This window comes from Tenrec ecaudatus, chromosome 6, assembly GCF_050624435.1.
Source record: "Tenrec ecaudatus isolate mTenEca1 chromosome 6, mTenEca1.hap1, whole genome shotgun sequence".
NCBI classification, from domain to species: Eukaryota; Metazoa; Chordata; class Mammalia; order Afrosoricida; family Tenrecidae; genus Tenrec; species Tenrec ecaudatus.
In genome coordinates, this window is record NC_134535.1 from 79,165,098 (window position 1) to 79,178,531 (window position 13,434).

Consider the following 13,434-nt stretch of genomic DNA (forward strand, 5'->3'; position numbering starts at 1 on the left):
ACTGAACACTGTCTCCCTTCCCCTATGGTTTCTTTTTTTTGGAGGAATAATGGCTTTGCATTTCACGTTTTTTAGTTTTGTTTTCGTTTTTTTGTGTTGTAAATATTTTTTTTAGTAATTTTATTGGGGGCTCATGCAATTCTTATCACAATCCATACATACATTCATGTGTCAAGAACATATGTACATTTGTTTCCATCATCATTCTCAAAATATTTGCCTTCTACTTGAGCCCTTAATATCTGCTGCTCATTTCCCCCCTTCCTCCCCACTTCCCCCTACCTCATGAACCCTTCATCATTCATAAATTATTATTATTTTGTCATATATTACACTGTCCGATGTCTCCCCCAGCCTTCTTCTCTGATGTCCCTCCCCCAGGGAGGAGGCTATACGTAGATTCTTGTAATCAGCTCCCCCTTTCTGCCCCACATTCTCTCCACCCTCCAGGCATCACCACTCTCCACCACTGGTCCTGGAGGAGTCATCTGTCCTGGATTACCTGTGTTTCCAGTTGCTATCTGTGCCTATGTACATCTGCTGGTCTAGCCAGATTTGTAAGGTAGAATTGGGATCATGATAGTGGGGGGGGGAATTATTTAAGAATCAGAGGAAAGATATGTTTCATCATTGCTACCCTGAACCCTGCTTGGTTCAGTTCCTCCCCATAATCCTTCAGTAAGGGGTGTCTGGTTGACTACCATTTAGCTTTGAGTCTCCACTCTGCACTCACCCACATTTCCAATTATATGATTTTTTGTTCCTTGATGCTTGATACCTAATCCCTTGGACAGCTCGTGGTCATACAGGCTGGTATGTTTCTTCCACGTGGGTTTTGTTGCTTCTGAGCTAGATGGCCACTTGTTTATCTTCGAGCCTTTAAGACCGCAGACGCTTTATCTTTTGATAGCTGGGCACCATCAGCTTTCTTCACCACACTTGCTCATGCACACGTTTGTCTTTATTGATCGTATCAGGGAGGTGGGCACCCACTGATATGGTTTTTAGCTCTTTGATATCTGATAACCGGTCCCTTCTGCACCTTGTGGTCAGACAGGCTGGTGTGTTCTTCCATGTGGGCTTTGATGCTTCTCAGTTAGATGGCCACTTGTTTATCTTTAAGCCTTTAAGACCCCAGACACTATATCTTCTGATAGCCGGGCACCCCTATGGTTTCTTTTGTTCTCCCCCAACCCCGGGGAAGGTATGTGTCAATCACTGCAATCGGTTTCCCCTTCCTCACCTTTCCCTATCCTCCTGGTATCACTATTCCCATTCCTGTCCCTGGATTCCACGTGGACAAATTTCAACTCTTTACAGGAGTACAAAGCCTTCTCTTTCTCCCCGCAGCAGTTGGCAGTTTTGAACTGATGATCTTGCAGTTACCAGTCCAAGCATAACCACTACACCACCAGGGCTCCTTGTTTTTATCAGACATGTTAGTCGTTTTTCTTAGAGATGAGGAACTGAAGCGCCTTCAAGCACCCATCTTTATCTGAAACCAGACCTAACTCCTAGCCACCATAGAGTAAAGGCCTAACACAATCAGTCTTCGGTGTCCATTTTAAATTCAACTAGTTCAAAATTTCATTCACAATCTTGCCCCTGACTCCAACAAACTACTTCTCTTTACATGTTCTCTGTCTTAAGGAAGGCTAGATACTACAGAATGCTTGACGTCATCCTCGGTGTCTCCTGATTTCCTTTCATTCATCCATGCCTCTAGTTTCACCTTTCTTTTCTCTTCGCTTCTCCGCAGCAGCAGGATATTTTTCTAAAATGCACATATGACGGTGTCATTTGCTATTTAAAAGCATTCAGTGATACTCTATCACTTTTAGAGAAGATTCAAACTCCTTGGTAGGGAATAAAAGGCAACCCATTCGCCTATGTGTCAGAATAGCTGTGTTTCTTTGGATCAGCCCAACTCTCTTTTGCTTAGAAACCTTGATGGTTTTTCTTAAACTCCCTTCCCTGCCTTTCCATCCTAAAAACACACACACACACACACACACACACACACACATCTGTTTAGCTCTTGAGGTCTTCTTGTCCCCAAAAAACCTTTCTGCATTTTCCAAGGCCAGTTTCAGTGACCTTCTAAATGCTTCCATGCCACCTGAGGTATACATCATATACTGAGGTATACATCAGTACCGCCCTGGATTACAATGGCTTGTTTGTCTATTTGGAAACTCCTTAAAAGCAAAGATTCTTTTTTCCCTTCTTCAATATTCAATTTTTGTTTTAAAGTCTTTTGAATAAAATGGTCTCTTTACTATTTGAAAATATCAGTAACAATAAGGAGAAAAACAAACCAGTGAATTTCTGTCCTTTCTCGTTTTTAAACATTTATCACGGTTTGAGTGGAAATTTACAGAGCAAATTAGTTTCCACTCAACAATTTATACACATTTTTCCCTCAAGACATTAGTCTAATCCTCTAATATAACAGCACTCTTCCCACATCCTCCCTGCAGTCTCCATTTCTAGCTAGCCTCCTTTCCTGCCCCCGCTGGCTTCTCAACTTTGTTTTGGAGCAAATACTTCCCTTTTGGTCTGATGCGGTCAGTTGTTCTGTATGTTTCTCATAGGTGTTAGTGTTCATTTCATAGGTCTATCTGTTCATTGACAGGTCATCCCAGGGGTGGGTTCAGGCTAAAGGGTCTTAAGGGCCAGAGTCTCTGGGCTTCCATCAGTCTCTATCAGACTAGTAAGTTTTATCTTTCCTATGATTTTGAATTTATTTTACATTTTTCTCCCACTCTGTCCAGAACTGTCCATTGCGATTGCAATCAGACAGGTCAGTAGTGGTAGCCATGCAGCACCATCTAGTTCTTCTGGTCACAGGCTCATAAAGACCATTAGTCCTGGTGATGGAGCGGTGATGCTGTGGGCTGTTAACCACAAGACCATTAGTCCTCTGGGGGGGGGGGGTTGTTTTTGTTGTTGCTGTTATTTACTTAACAATCACATAGCTCTCAGAATTTTCTATGTGTGTTGTACTTACATAATTTCGTGTCAACTTGAAGTATAGGAGTAGAGCCTAGCCTGTCAATCAGGTTGCAGCTTGATGACCTCATTTGGAGGTGCCACTGAGATAAATGGCTCCCTGGAGGCAGGACATTCCCTCTCTGTCGTCACCTTCTTGCTGGTGTTGCCACCACCATTGGATCACCACCAATTGACCTGTGATCTTCCTGCATTCTGCATCGTTACATATGGCTGCATGGGTCTGAAGAGGGATTTATGGACTAGTATTGGATTTATGGACTAGTCTCAGCTTTATGGACTTGATCTGGACTGGGCTGAGATGCTTTCCTGATAAATTAAGCTTCCAGATAAATTAAGAGATAAATCTCTTTCTTACACATATGTATGAATGTCTCTGGATTTGTTTGTCAAGTCAACCCGGCCTAACACAATGTGCTTTACAAATAACTGTTCATTTCTCATACCTACCCTGTGAGGTAGGTACGAGTATTGCCTTCATTTTATAGATGGGGACATGAAGGCATGGCATGTTAATTACTTTGTCCAAGGTCACAGAGGTAATCAATAGTAGTTAGAATTCAAACCCAATTATGTTTTAGAGACCATGCTCCTAAGTCTTTTGTATCTTATCAGCTACTTAATATCTGAAACCCAGTGAAGCATCTAGTAACTGGCAAGTATTCAATACAGTACACTTACTCCTCCCTTATTCATTATCACACATTTTGCATCTAAGATAATAGTAAAAAAATTTACTATCCATCTATTTTGCACTATAACTACATATATCTGGCATTAACAAAAGCTGAGGTGCGAGGTGAAAGTAGCTCTGACTGTGGTAGGTCAGGTTCTGTGTCAACTTGAGTAGGCCATGATCCCCTGGGGTTTGACAGTTATGTAATGATGTAACCTGGCAGCTATGTACTCACCCATTTTGTGCTCCAGTGTGGCCTCCTCCACAGATAATGTTGATTTTTACATAACAACCTGGTCATTGGAATCTAACCATGTTTATAAGTGAGGAGTGGGTATATTTCTTCAATAATTAGAATTAATCCTTACTACCAGTACTCTGGGGGCCACTTGGAGACTGAAGAAGGATATGGGGAGGAGCTAAAAAAATCCCCACATAAGTTCCTATTGGTGTTAATGTCTCTCACCCTTTCAGACTGCTAAACAGGTCCTCGGTGACCTTGTGCACTTGCAGCACATCTTCCCGGATGAGGGTGATGTACAGGGAGCCCTGAAGGGACAGCTTCCACAGCTTCTGGCACTGGCTATTGGAGTTGAGGCAACCATGGCAAAGGAGAAACCCAACTGCAGGTGGGTGAGACAGTGCAGAGAATGACTTTTAGAACCGCTTTCTCACGGAATGCTGCTACTTAACTTCCCCCCACTTAATTCCACAAAACTTACTGATAATCCAGCGCTCCATCACTTCCACAGACAAATATTCACAGGCCATCTGTTAGAAGAGAGGAAGCAATCGTCCAGCCATTAGTTATTTAGTGCTCCCCTGACGGACAAACGTAGTAAGGGCAAGAAGAATGTGAGTACCCAAACCAACTATTATTTTCCCAGGCTAGATTAGGGTATTTCCATATGCCAATCGCTGGGAAACAGGCCAGTAACGGAGGTGAGGCACTGGGAGTGGAGTGAAGGTAAGGAAATATTGTTGAGAAAATTACAAAGTATCTTGGACTGGACGTCAGAATTAGCAAAAGATTCTACATAACTTTTCTTCAATGTTTCAGGTATTTTTAATGATAGGACAGTACGGCCTTATTAAACTGTCTCCTGATTTCTCCAGTTTTTTCGATTATTTTAGGTGCGTAAAGTGCTTGATTGCTAACTGGAAAATCACTGGTTTGAATCCACCAGCCATACTGTGGAAATGTGCTTCCCTAACGATTACAGCCTTGGAAGCCCTGTGGTACCATTCTACTATGTTCTATGCCAGAACTGACTCAATGGCATGGGTTCTGTTTGAAGTTTGTATTGAATTAGTTTACCACTTAAAGTGCAAATCTCTCATTTGGTGCTTAGCACTCGCGTTACCGCAACAGCTGTATTTTATGACTGCCCATCCTCCCCAAACTGTAAGTTCTTTGAAGGACAAACTATGAGCCATGGTCGTTGAACCAAAAATGTTTGTTGATTGACTCCTAAATTCACATTCTTGCTGTGCTAAATAGAAGCCTAATGATATTGTTTCTCTACCATTTATTCATCTACTGATTCATTTATGAATATTTACTAAATTCTACGGGCAAGCAAGCACATACTAATTGATCCCAATAAAAGCTCCAACTTAACCATGACTTTTTAGCCAAAGAGATAGTCAACTTAGAGGCAGATCCTAGAAGCTACTTAATGCATGTTCAGGGCTGGTGCTTCCTGAGAGACACACTCTCTACAGAGGTAACCTTGAAAAAGGAAATGTCCCCATTAACCAAAGGAAGGGGACTCACTGTTTCAGAACTGGCGGGGTTAATCATGGCTGGAGGATTGCTGGTGACACTTAGCAGCTGAGCACTGCGCCACTGCTCAGCCCCCTGGTTCCTTCGGGCAAAGAGGAAGTACAGAGAGAGCAAAGCCCCGCTCACAGCCTGTGGGGAAGAACACGTTGCTGCATGATGACACTGAGAAGGACAATATACTTTTGACTGAGGAAGTCCCAACCCGCTCCAGAAACTCGCCTTCGTGTGAGGCCCAAACTCCTCGGTCAGCTTTCTCAGGGGGTGGTCATACTCCAAGACCATCTGCCCTAACCGCGCAAAACTGGGGTCACTAAGAGAAAGCAGAGAAAAAGGAATGACAGGCCTCCCTTGACCAATCTCTGAAGTCAGCCAAGAGGATCCCAAGTAGAATGTTTCTCTAATCACAATGTAAACTCTCACACTTGCATATAGGATAAAGATGTGTGCATAGGCTGGTAATCCCCACCACCTCCAAAGATATACATATTAAATTATGAATTGCATTCGCACATATCCCACTCCGTATCTGGGCACACTAAATTATAGCTAGATAGAGCCACATATTTTGGGGCACACTAAACTATAGCTAGATAGAACCACATAATTTTGGAATAAACAAAAGTTTATTCCTTATCAGTAAGTACCCATATTAAGATTAGACACATGATAAGTATTCTATGAATTCTTATTAATTAGTTGCAAATTCAGTAATGCACCTAGATCCAAACCTGTAAATAACCCAAAAGATAGTAAACAATCAACCCTAATAGCTAAGGCGCGCATCTACGTATCCCCGTGGCTGAAGAGGAGCACTTACGCACACGCAGAACAGTATGCCACAGCCCACTCTGACCCCCCGGTCAGGTTTTCAGCCCTTAAATGCTTACATTTACACTAACGGAGGCCGAATTACAAATCATCCAAAAGCTATTTATATTAGGCTTCAAATGTATTATGCACTACTTACCTCTACTGGCCTTACCTTATTAGTATCATTCCTACCAATACTAAAAAGAATTTTCTTTAATGTTGCAATGACCTCAAAAGCAGAGTGAAAGCCAGACCAGGATTAAAAGTGATCAGACTCCACGCTAACTGGATAACTGACTACAGCTTTTCAAGAGTCAATTATATATTAAAGCACATATAATTGCTATAAACCCAAGTCAATGCCGTACAATCTACTCCGACTCACAGCAACACTATAGGGCAGAACTGTGTTCTATAGAACACTATAGAACTGCCCCTGTGGGTTTCAGAGACTGTAACTCTCTATGAGAGTAGAAAGCCTCATCTTTCTCCCTCAGAGCAGCTGGTGCTTTCAAACTGCTGACCTGGGGGTTAGCAGCCCACTGCATAACCACTACATCATCACCACACCCTTTATATGCCCTTGTGAGTATTCTCAATGGTTTGTGTCATGTAGATGGCAGATTCACATATAAGAATGGACAGGATCTATTTCCTTTGAAGCCACTGACTTCCTATCTCAGCACCCACCACAGATGAGACCCTTCATATAATACACCCCCCCCTTGACTCACCTATGCCCATGCAGCATCTCATGGGCACAGTTGTACATGCCAATGAGTACCCGTCGATCCTCAATCCGTGACAGAAGTAAAATAACTGAGGTGTAAGTAACAATCAAGTCCAGGTAACTCCGAGTGAAGTCAAAATTGAGATTCTACAAGGGAGATACACAAGGATCCAAAGAGCAGCACAGCCAATTAACCTGGATTTCCCTATTTCCACAACCATTCCAGACAATGCTACCTAGATGTAGGAACTGACAGGACTTAAAATTTAAAAGAACTTTATAACAAAAGTAAAAACGTAGCATTTGGGGGATGAGGGAGGTAGAGTAAGAAGATTTAAATATAATTTTATTAAGTAAATCACATTACTAGTTTTCTTAACACGTAAGTATATTTTAGTGTCAGCACTTTTTACAAAAATCATAATTCCAGGAACGAGCAAATGGAACAGCCACTCCTGCAGCCCCACACTGTCCCAACTTAGACCTGTCTTTTCCTGTAGCTCTTGGGTAAAAGAGAAGCATAGCGAGCTTACGATATCAAAATGGCACTGGCAGGCATCAATGGTGTTGAGAAGTTCATATACATGGTCCTGGAGGTAGAATTGGAGATGAGGGTGAATAAATGACACATGCACTGGGAATTTGAGGGGTCTTTCCATTAGAGATTGGAAGGGAAGCATTGTTAAATGCCAGCGTTTCATCCTCAGTACAACTGCAGTGGGCTCTTAACAAGCTACCTTACCCAAACCAAATGTGCACATTCCCACTGGCACACGGCACGACTACTCACCTGTTCGCACACTCTCCCTAAGCATACGTCCCTACGACTGCTTCCTCCACAAAAACGCTACCAGAAAGCTTGGAAAATGCCAAAATCAAGCCCATGTTTGTAGATGAATCCCAGACTCAGTCTGTTCTTGGATTACTGTTCTGGGGCTTTAGGCACAGTTACAGATGTGAACTCTACTCAACTGTCTATGTTTCTACTCGTTGATCTACTATTCTGTGTTAAACACTTACTGATAACTTTCATACACTTCATTTAACCAGTATTTGAATATGATAGGAATTTTCTTTTCATACAAGTTTTATGTCACTATATCAAAGACAGGTTTATTGTGGACTCTTCTCTCCCTCCCCTCCCCCCCCCCATCACAGTCACCCTCTATCATCCTGCCCCTTCTCTAAGAACCTGGTGTTCCCTTGCTCATTTGTCTCCCCATTTACATAACGCATTGATGTTGTTTTATCTTCGTCATAAACTAATACTTTGTTGCTTATGTCATTAACATCTTAACAGTGTTAAAACTGCACATTCATTTTAGATATGGACATTTACTTCCTCGTAATAAAATGTAAATCTCTGTATGAATAAAAGAACAAACTGTGGCCTAGCTGTTCCTGTTTACAAAACCAGATCTGTTCCCAACCACGTCTTAGGTCTTTCGGCGGAATTTGCAGGGAAGTCAGAGCAGGTGCATAGGTTTCCTATTTAGCCTTACTTTCCTCTAAGAAAGGGGCCTGGGGCCTCAGTGGTCAGGAACAGTTGGCTGGTTATAAATGATTCAAAGAAAAAAGCCAGTGGTTCAAACTCTCCCGCTGCTCTTTGAGGAGCCGCTGAGGCCGTCTGCTTCCATGAAGAGTTTCAGGCACAGAAACGCTACAGAGCCTCAACCCTATGGAGCAGCGGGTCATGATAAGTTAGAATCAACTCAGTGGCAGTGGGTTTGGGTTTATGCTTTTTGCCTTTGTTTTGCTTGTAGTGCAAAAACAGCCTTGAGGCTTTTTCAATGACTTAAAAGCTGCAGATGCAGACAGTGAAGGAGATTGTGAAGAAGCATTTGTCCAGAGTTGGTTCAATCGTTTCAAAATGAGGGCAAATGTACATAACATGAACAGGCAAGTGCAAGCTGTCTACAAGTTAAACACCCATAACCAGGAGACTATATTTATATAATTTAAAAGTACACAGAAAAAGTAAGCAGTGAAATTCTGATATAGAACAGCATGAGTAACTACTCAAAACATGCTGCGTGAAATAAGTCAGACAGAAGAGAACTTGCTCCCTAGACTCCATTTCTATGTACCTCTAGGAAAGAAAGACCTAATCTACAGGTGTACAACTCTCTTTTATTTAATCAAACTATTGATTTGTATTATATTATATCCCAATAAATTTTTTTTTAAAAAGAAAGAAGGGCCTACTAATAAAAAGCAGATCATTGGTTGCCTGGAGCCAGGATGGGGTAGAGATTCCCTGGGAAGAGACACAGGGAAACCTTTGAGGTGATGGAAATTTTCTATACCGTGCTTGTGGTAGTGAATACACCCAACCAGAACCATTGCCATCCAAAAGATTCTGAGGCTGTATGAACCACCAACCTTGCGGTTACAATCTAAAACCTAACCCACAGTGCACAGGTGTATACATTTGTCAAAAATTATTAAACTACAAGCTTCAAATGTGGGGGGGTAACATATGTTTCCAAATTATCTTCCCAAAAAAGTTATATCTAAATATGCAGAGGGGGAACCAAGGCTAAGAACAGTTCAACTTTCTCCAGATCCCTTATTATATGCAAAACACCTTCTCTGTATGTAATCTCACTTAATCCTTACTAACACCCCATAGTTTGTTTTGCTTCCCCACTTTATAGATAAGGGAGCTAAGATTCAAAGTTGGTTTTTTTTGCCTAAAGTCACAGTTTATCAATGGTAAAGCTGAAGTTTGAAATCACATCTATCTGATTCGAAGCTGACCAATTTTATAATACACCATTATGCCTATAAATAGGTAATGCCTCATTATGCTTATTTCCTTCCTTGCTCTAAATAAGTCATATCAAACACCTTAGACCCAGAACTTCATGACCACAGAAACCACAAAATAGCCTAAAAATCTCCTTTGGATTCCAATTTTCCCTAGTAAGCAGCTTTTACCATATGCTTCCAGCATTCTTTCCATTGCCTTCATCAGTGCCTACCTTCTTTCCCACCTTGCTTCTCATTCCAAGATGAAACCTGACCAGTATTCAGACTTTAAAGTGCTCCTTGCTCCCAGCTCTCTCGTCATTCTATGATCTGAGGGATGTCCTGAATTAGCTCCATAGGGTAGGCTCAGGGCACCTAAAACAGGGCCCCAGACCATTGTTCCAGTCATCTGAAGAAATATTCATACTACCAGAAGTGTAAATTGCTCAGAGGCAATGAAGGCTTAACCTCACATTATCTCCTGGATACATAAATAATATATGTTCATTGTAGAAAAATGTAGGCAAACATAGTTTCAATTAGCTTGTAAAACCCTCCTTACTCTATCAATCAGAAATTCCTATCTCAGTATGCATGTTTATTGATGTACACAAACATTATAGTGACATCATGTTCCATAAATTGCATTGTAGTTTGCCTTAACACTAAGCAATATGTAAAGAACATTTTTCCATACCAATTAATATAAATATTGTCATCTTTAAAAGGTGCAAAATATTCATTTATAGTCATATACTCTAAACTCTTAACTGAACCCTCTATTATTGGACATGTCAATCATTATCAAGTTGTCACTATCAAAAGCCATACAGCAGAGTACATTCTTGAACATATTCCTTTGTATGTCTACCAAATTCTGTTAAGAGACATTTCTAAAAGAAGAAATGTTACGTAAAAAAAGAAAAGGGAAAAAAAAGAAAGAAAATAAAATGATTAGGACAAAGAATGTACAGATGTGCTTTATACAATTGATGTATGTATATGTATGGACTGTGATAAGAGTTGTATGAGCCCCTAATAAAACGTTTAAAAATAAATAAATAAATAAATAAAAGAAGAAATGCTATTGTGTGTATATACTTTAGAGACTTTTAAAATATAGGAGCAATTTGCCTTTCATAAATATATAATTTAGCATACAAGGTTTTCATGGTTACAAAAGTAGTACATGCTCTTTATCAAAAAGTCAAAACACCACTTAGGTAGCATTCCTACCAAAAACTGCTAATCAGATAAATCCAAATTGAGGAGCATTTTGAAAAAATAATTAGTCCAAATTCTTCAAATAGTGTCATGAAAGACAAAGGCTGGTAAACTATTTTAAAGACTAGAGAGAAGCATGCCAACTAGATTCGATGAGTAATCTTGAGGATGAGTAGAGAAAAGTGAATGAGTTACATGCTAATGAACAGTATTATGGCAATGTTACAATCCCGAAGCGCAATCATTGTATTAAGGCTATAAGAAAATGTTCTTAGGAGATGCATACTAAATTATTTAGTGGGAATAATGACATCTGCAATTAACTCTCAAAGAGTTCATGAAAGAAAAAACTAGGGAGAGAAGCTAGTGTGGGAAAGTACTAGCACATGGTATATCAGGTGAGGAACAGGATAGTGTGCATTATACTACTCCTGCAAGGTTTGAAATAAAATACTAGGAGAAACATCTCTAAAGTTTTAGAAAACTTAAATACTATAAAAATGTCTAGTTAGTAAACTGAAAATTGTCATAGTCTACTCCAAAGTTTGACAGTTTAATGAATAATATTCCAAATCTTATGTACATAGTATATATATATATAGATATAGATATAGATATAGATATAGACTTCAAACAGTTAATGGGAAAAATGGATTAAAAGATAATAGAATTTTTCTCCAAACTTTCTTTTTAAATAAAACTAGATAGTATCTTATACAATTCTGTAATTTAATCTCATGTAACAATACAACCTAAATATCTTTACACATCAGTACATAGCTTATTTTTTATTTATTTATTTATTTATTTATTTATTTTAGCAATTTATTGGGGCTGATACAATTCTTTTCACAGTTCATACATATACATACATCAATTGTATAAAGCACATCTGTACAGTCTTTGCCCTAATCATTTTTTTCTCTTTTCTTCTTTTACATTTTATTAGGGACTCAAACAACTCTTACCACAATCCATACATATACATACATCAATTCTATAAAGCACATCCATACATTCCCTGCCCCAATCATTCTCAAGGCATTTGCTCTCCACTTAAGCCCCTTGCATCAGGTCCTCTTTTTTTTTCCCCCTCCCTCCCCATTCCCCCCTCCCTCATATGCCCTTGGTAATTTATACATCGTTATTTTGTCATATCTTGCCCTATCCGGAGTCTCCCTTCCCCCCTTCTCTGCTGTCCCTCTCCCAAGGAAGAGGTCACATGTGGATCCTTGTAATCAGTTCCCCCTTTCCAACCCACTCACCCTCCACTCTCCCAGCATCGTCCCTCACACCCTTGGTCCTGAAGGTATCATCCGCCCTGGATTCCCTGTACCTCCAACCCTCATATGTACCAGTGTACAGCCTCTGTCCTATCCAGCCCTGCAAGGTATTTTTGCAGTACAACAATAGTAAATAAAAGAAACCCTAGCAGCACAGTGGTTAAAGCACTTAGCTGCTAGCCAAAACGTCAGCAGTTCGAACCTATCAGCAGCTTCATAACAGAAAGATGTGGCAGTGGGCAGTTGTCCTGCAGATAAGGGCCTCAATGAATTGGAACCAACTCAACAGCAGTGGGTTGGGTTTGGGGACTAAGCAAAACAAAGGAACTGCTACTGAGGAAGAAATCGCCTCTGAAGAATGAAGCCTAGTCAGGGGTCTCAAGCTAGAGAGAACTCACCCGAAATTCCATGACATCCACAAATGATTGGTAGTAGTTGGTAAGGAACCTAATTATCTCAGCTTTTTCCCGATGTACTGGTCCTAAATGTTGCTGCAGAAAACAAGATAGTAATTGATTAAAATAACCCAGGAAAAATATGGGCCATACATCAGACATTCTTAGAGAGAGTTAAAATACACTGACAATGAATGCTGAGAAATTCCTAACTACTTGAAGATCTTTTTATTTTATTTTATTTTTAAAGTTTTATTGGCATATAATTCACACACCATACAATTCAACTGAAGGTCTTTAAACAAAAAAGATATTCTACCAAGCCAATATGATGGCACGTGATCCTGACCAAATATAAAAGGCAAAATATGAATGGATTACAACTTCCCTTTCAGTTTAAAAGGATTACAGTTTACATCAAGGTCAAAAGAAGCAGAATAAGAAGATGCTACAGGTAAGATGAATGAGAATCTACAGCAAATATTTAATAAAGAGAAGACATAGTGATATCTCACTGGACAAATAATTCTGAGCCTCTAAGTGGGAAATAGGAACAACTTGTACATGTACTCTGCTGAGTTGATAAAGCTGTCTTCCTCTACAAAAAATAAAGTGGTCTCATGAATCTTACCATGGAGAAGAGGCAATATGCCAGCTAACCCTAAGATTATTTTTAAGACTACAGCAACCTGAAGTCCTGTGGTTGATACTCAGAAAACCAAAAGACTATCCATTCTTGCCAAATTCAAAAAAACATTCAAATGAGG

General features: G+C 40.0%; 1 protein-coding gene across 1 annotated transcript in view; it reads right to left on the reverse strand.

Annotated features, from left to right (window-relative positions):
- Window positions 1-13,434, reverse strand: part of NCKAP1L (NCK associated protein 1 like) — a 95,779-nt gene that overhangs the window by 54,349 nt on the left and 27,996 nt on the right. Inside the window, exons 5-11 of the mRNA XM_075551539.1 lie at window positions 12,671-12,763; window positions 7,548-7,604; window positions 7,019-7,161; window positions 5,694-5,784; window positions 5,466-5,603; window positions 4,411-4,459; window positions 4,155-4,311 (exon numbers count right to left, since the gene is read on the reverse strand). Coding sequence (XP_075407654.1) covers window positions 4,155-4,311; window positions 4,411-4,459; window positions 5,466-5,603; window positions 5,694-5,784; window positions 7,019-7,161; window positions 7,548-7,604; window positions 12,671-12,763 — 728 coding nt within the window. The remainder of the gene's footprint in view (window positions 1-4,154; window positions 4,312-4,410; window positions 4,460-5,465; window positions 5,604-5,693; window positions 5,785-7,018; window positions 7,162-7,547; window positions 7,605-12,670; window positions 12,764-13,434) is intronic.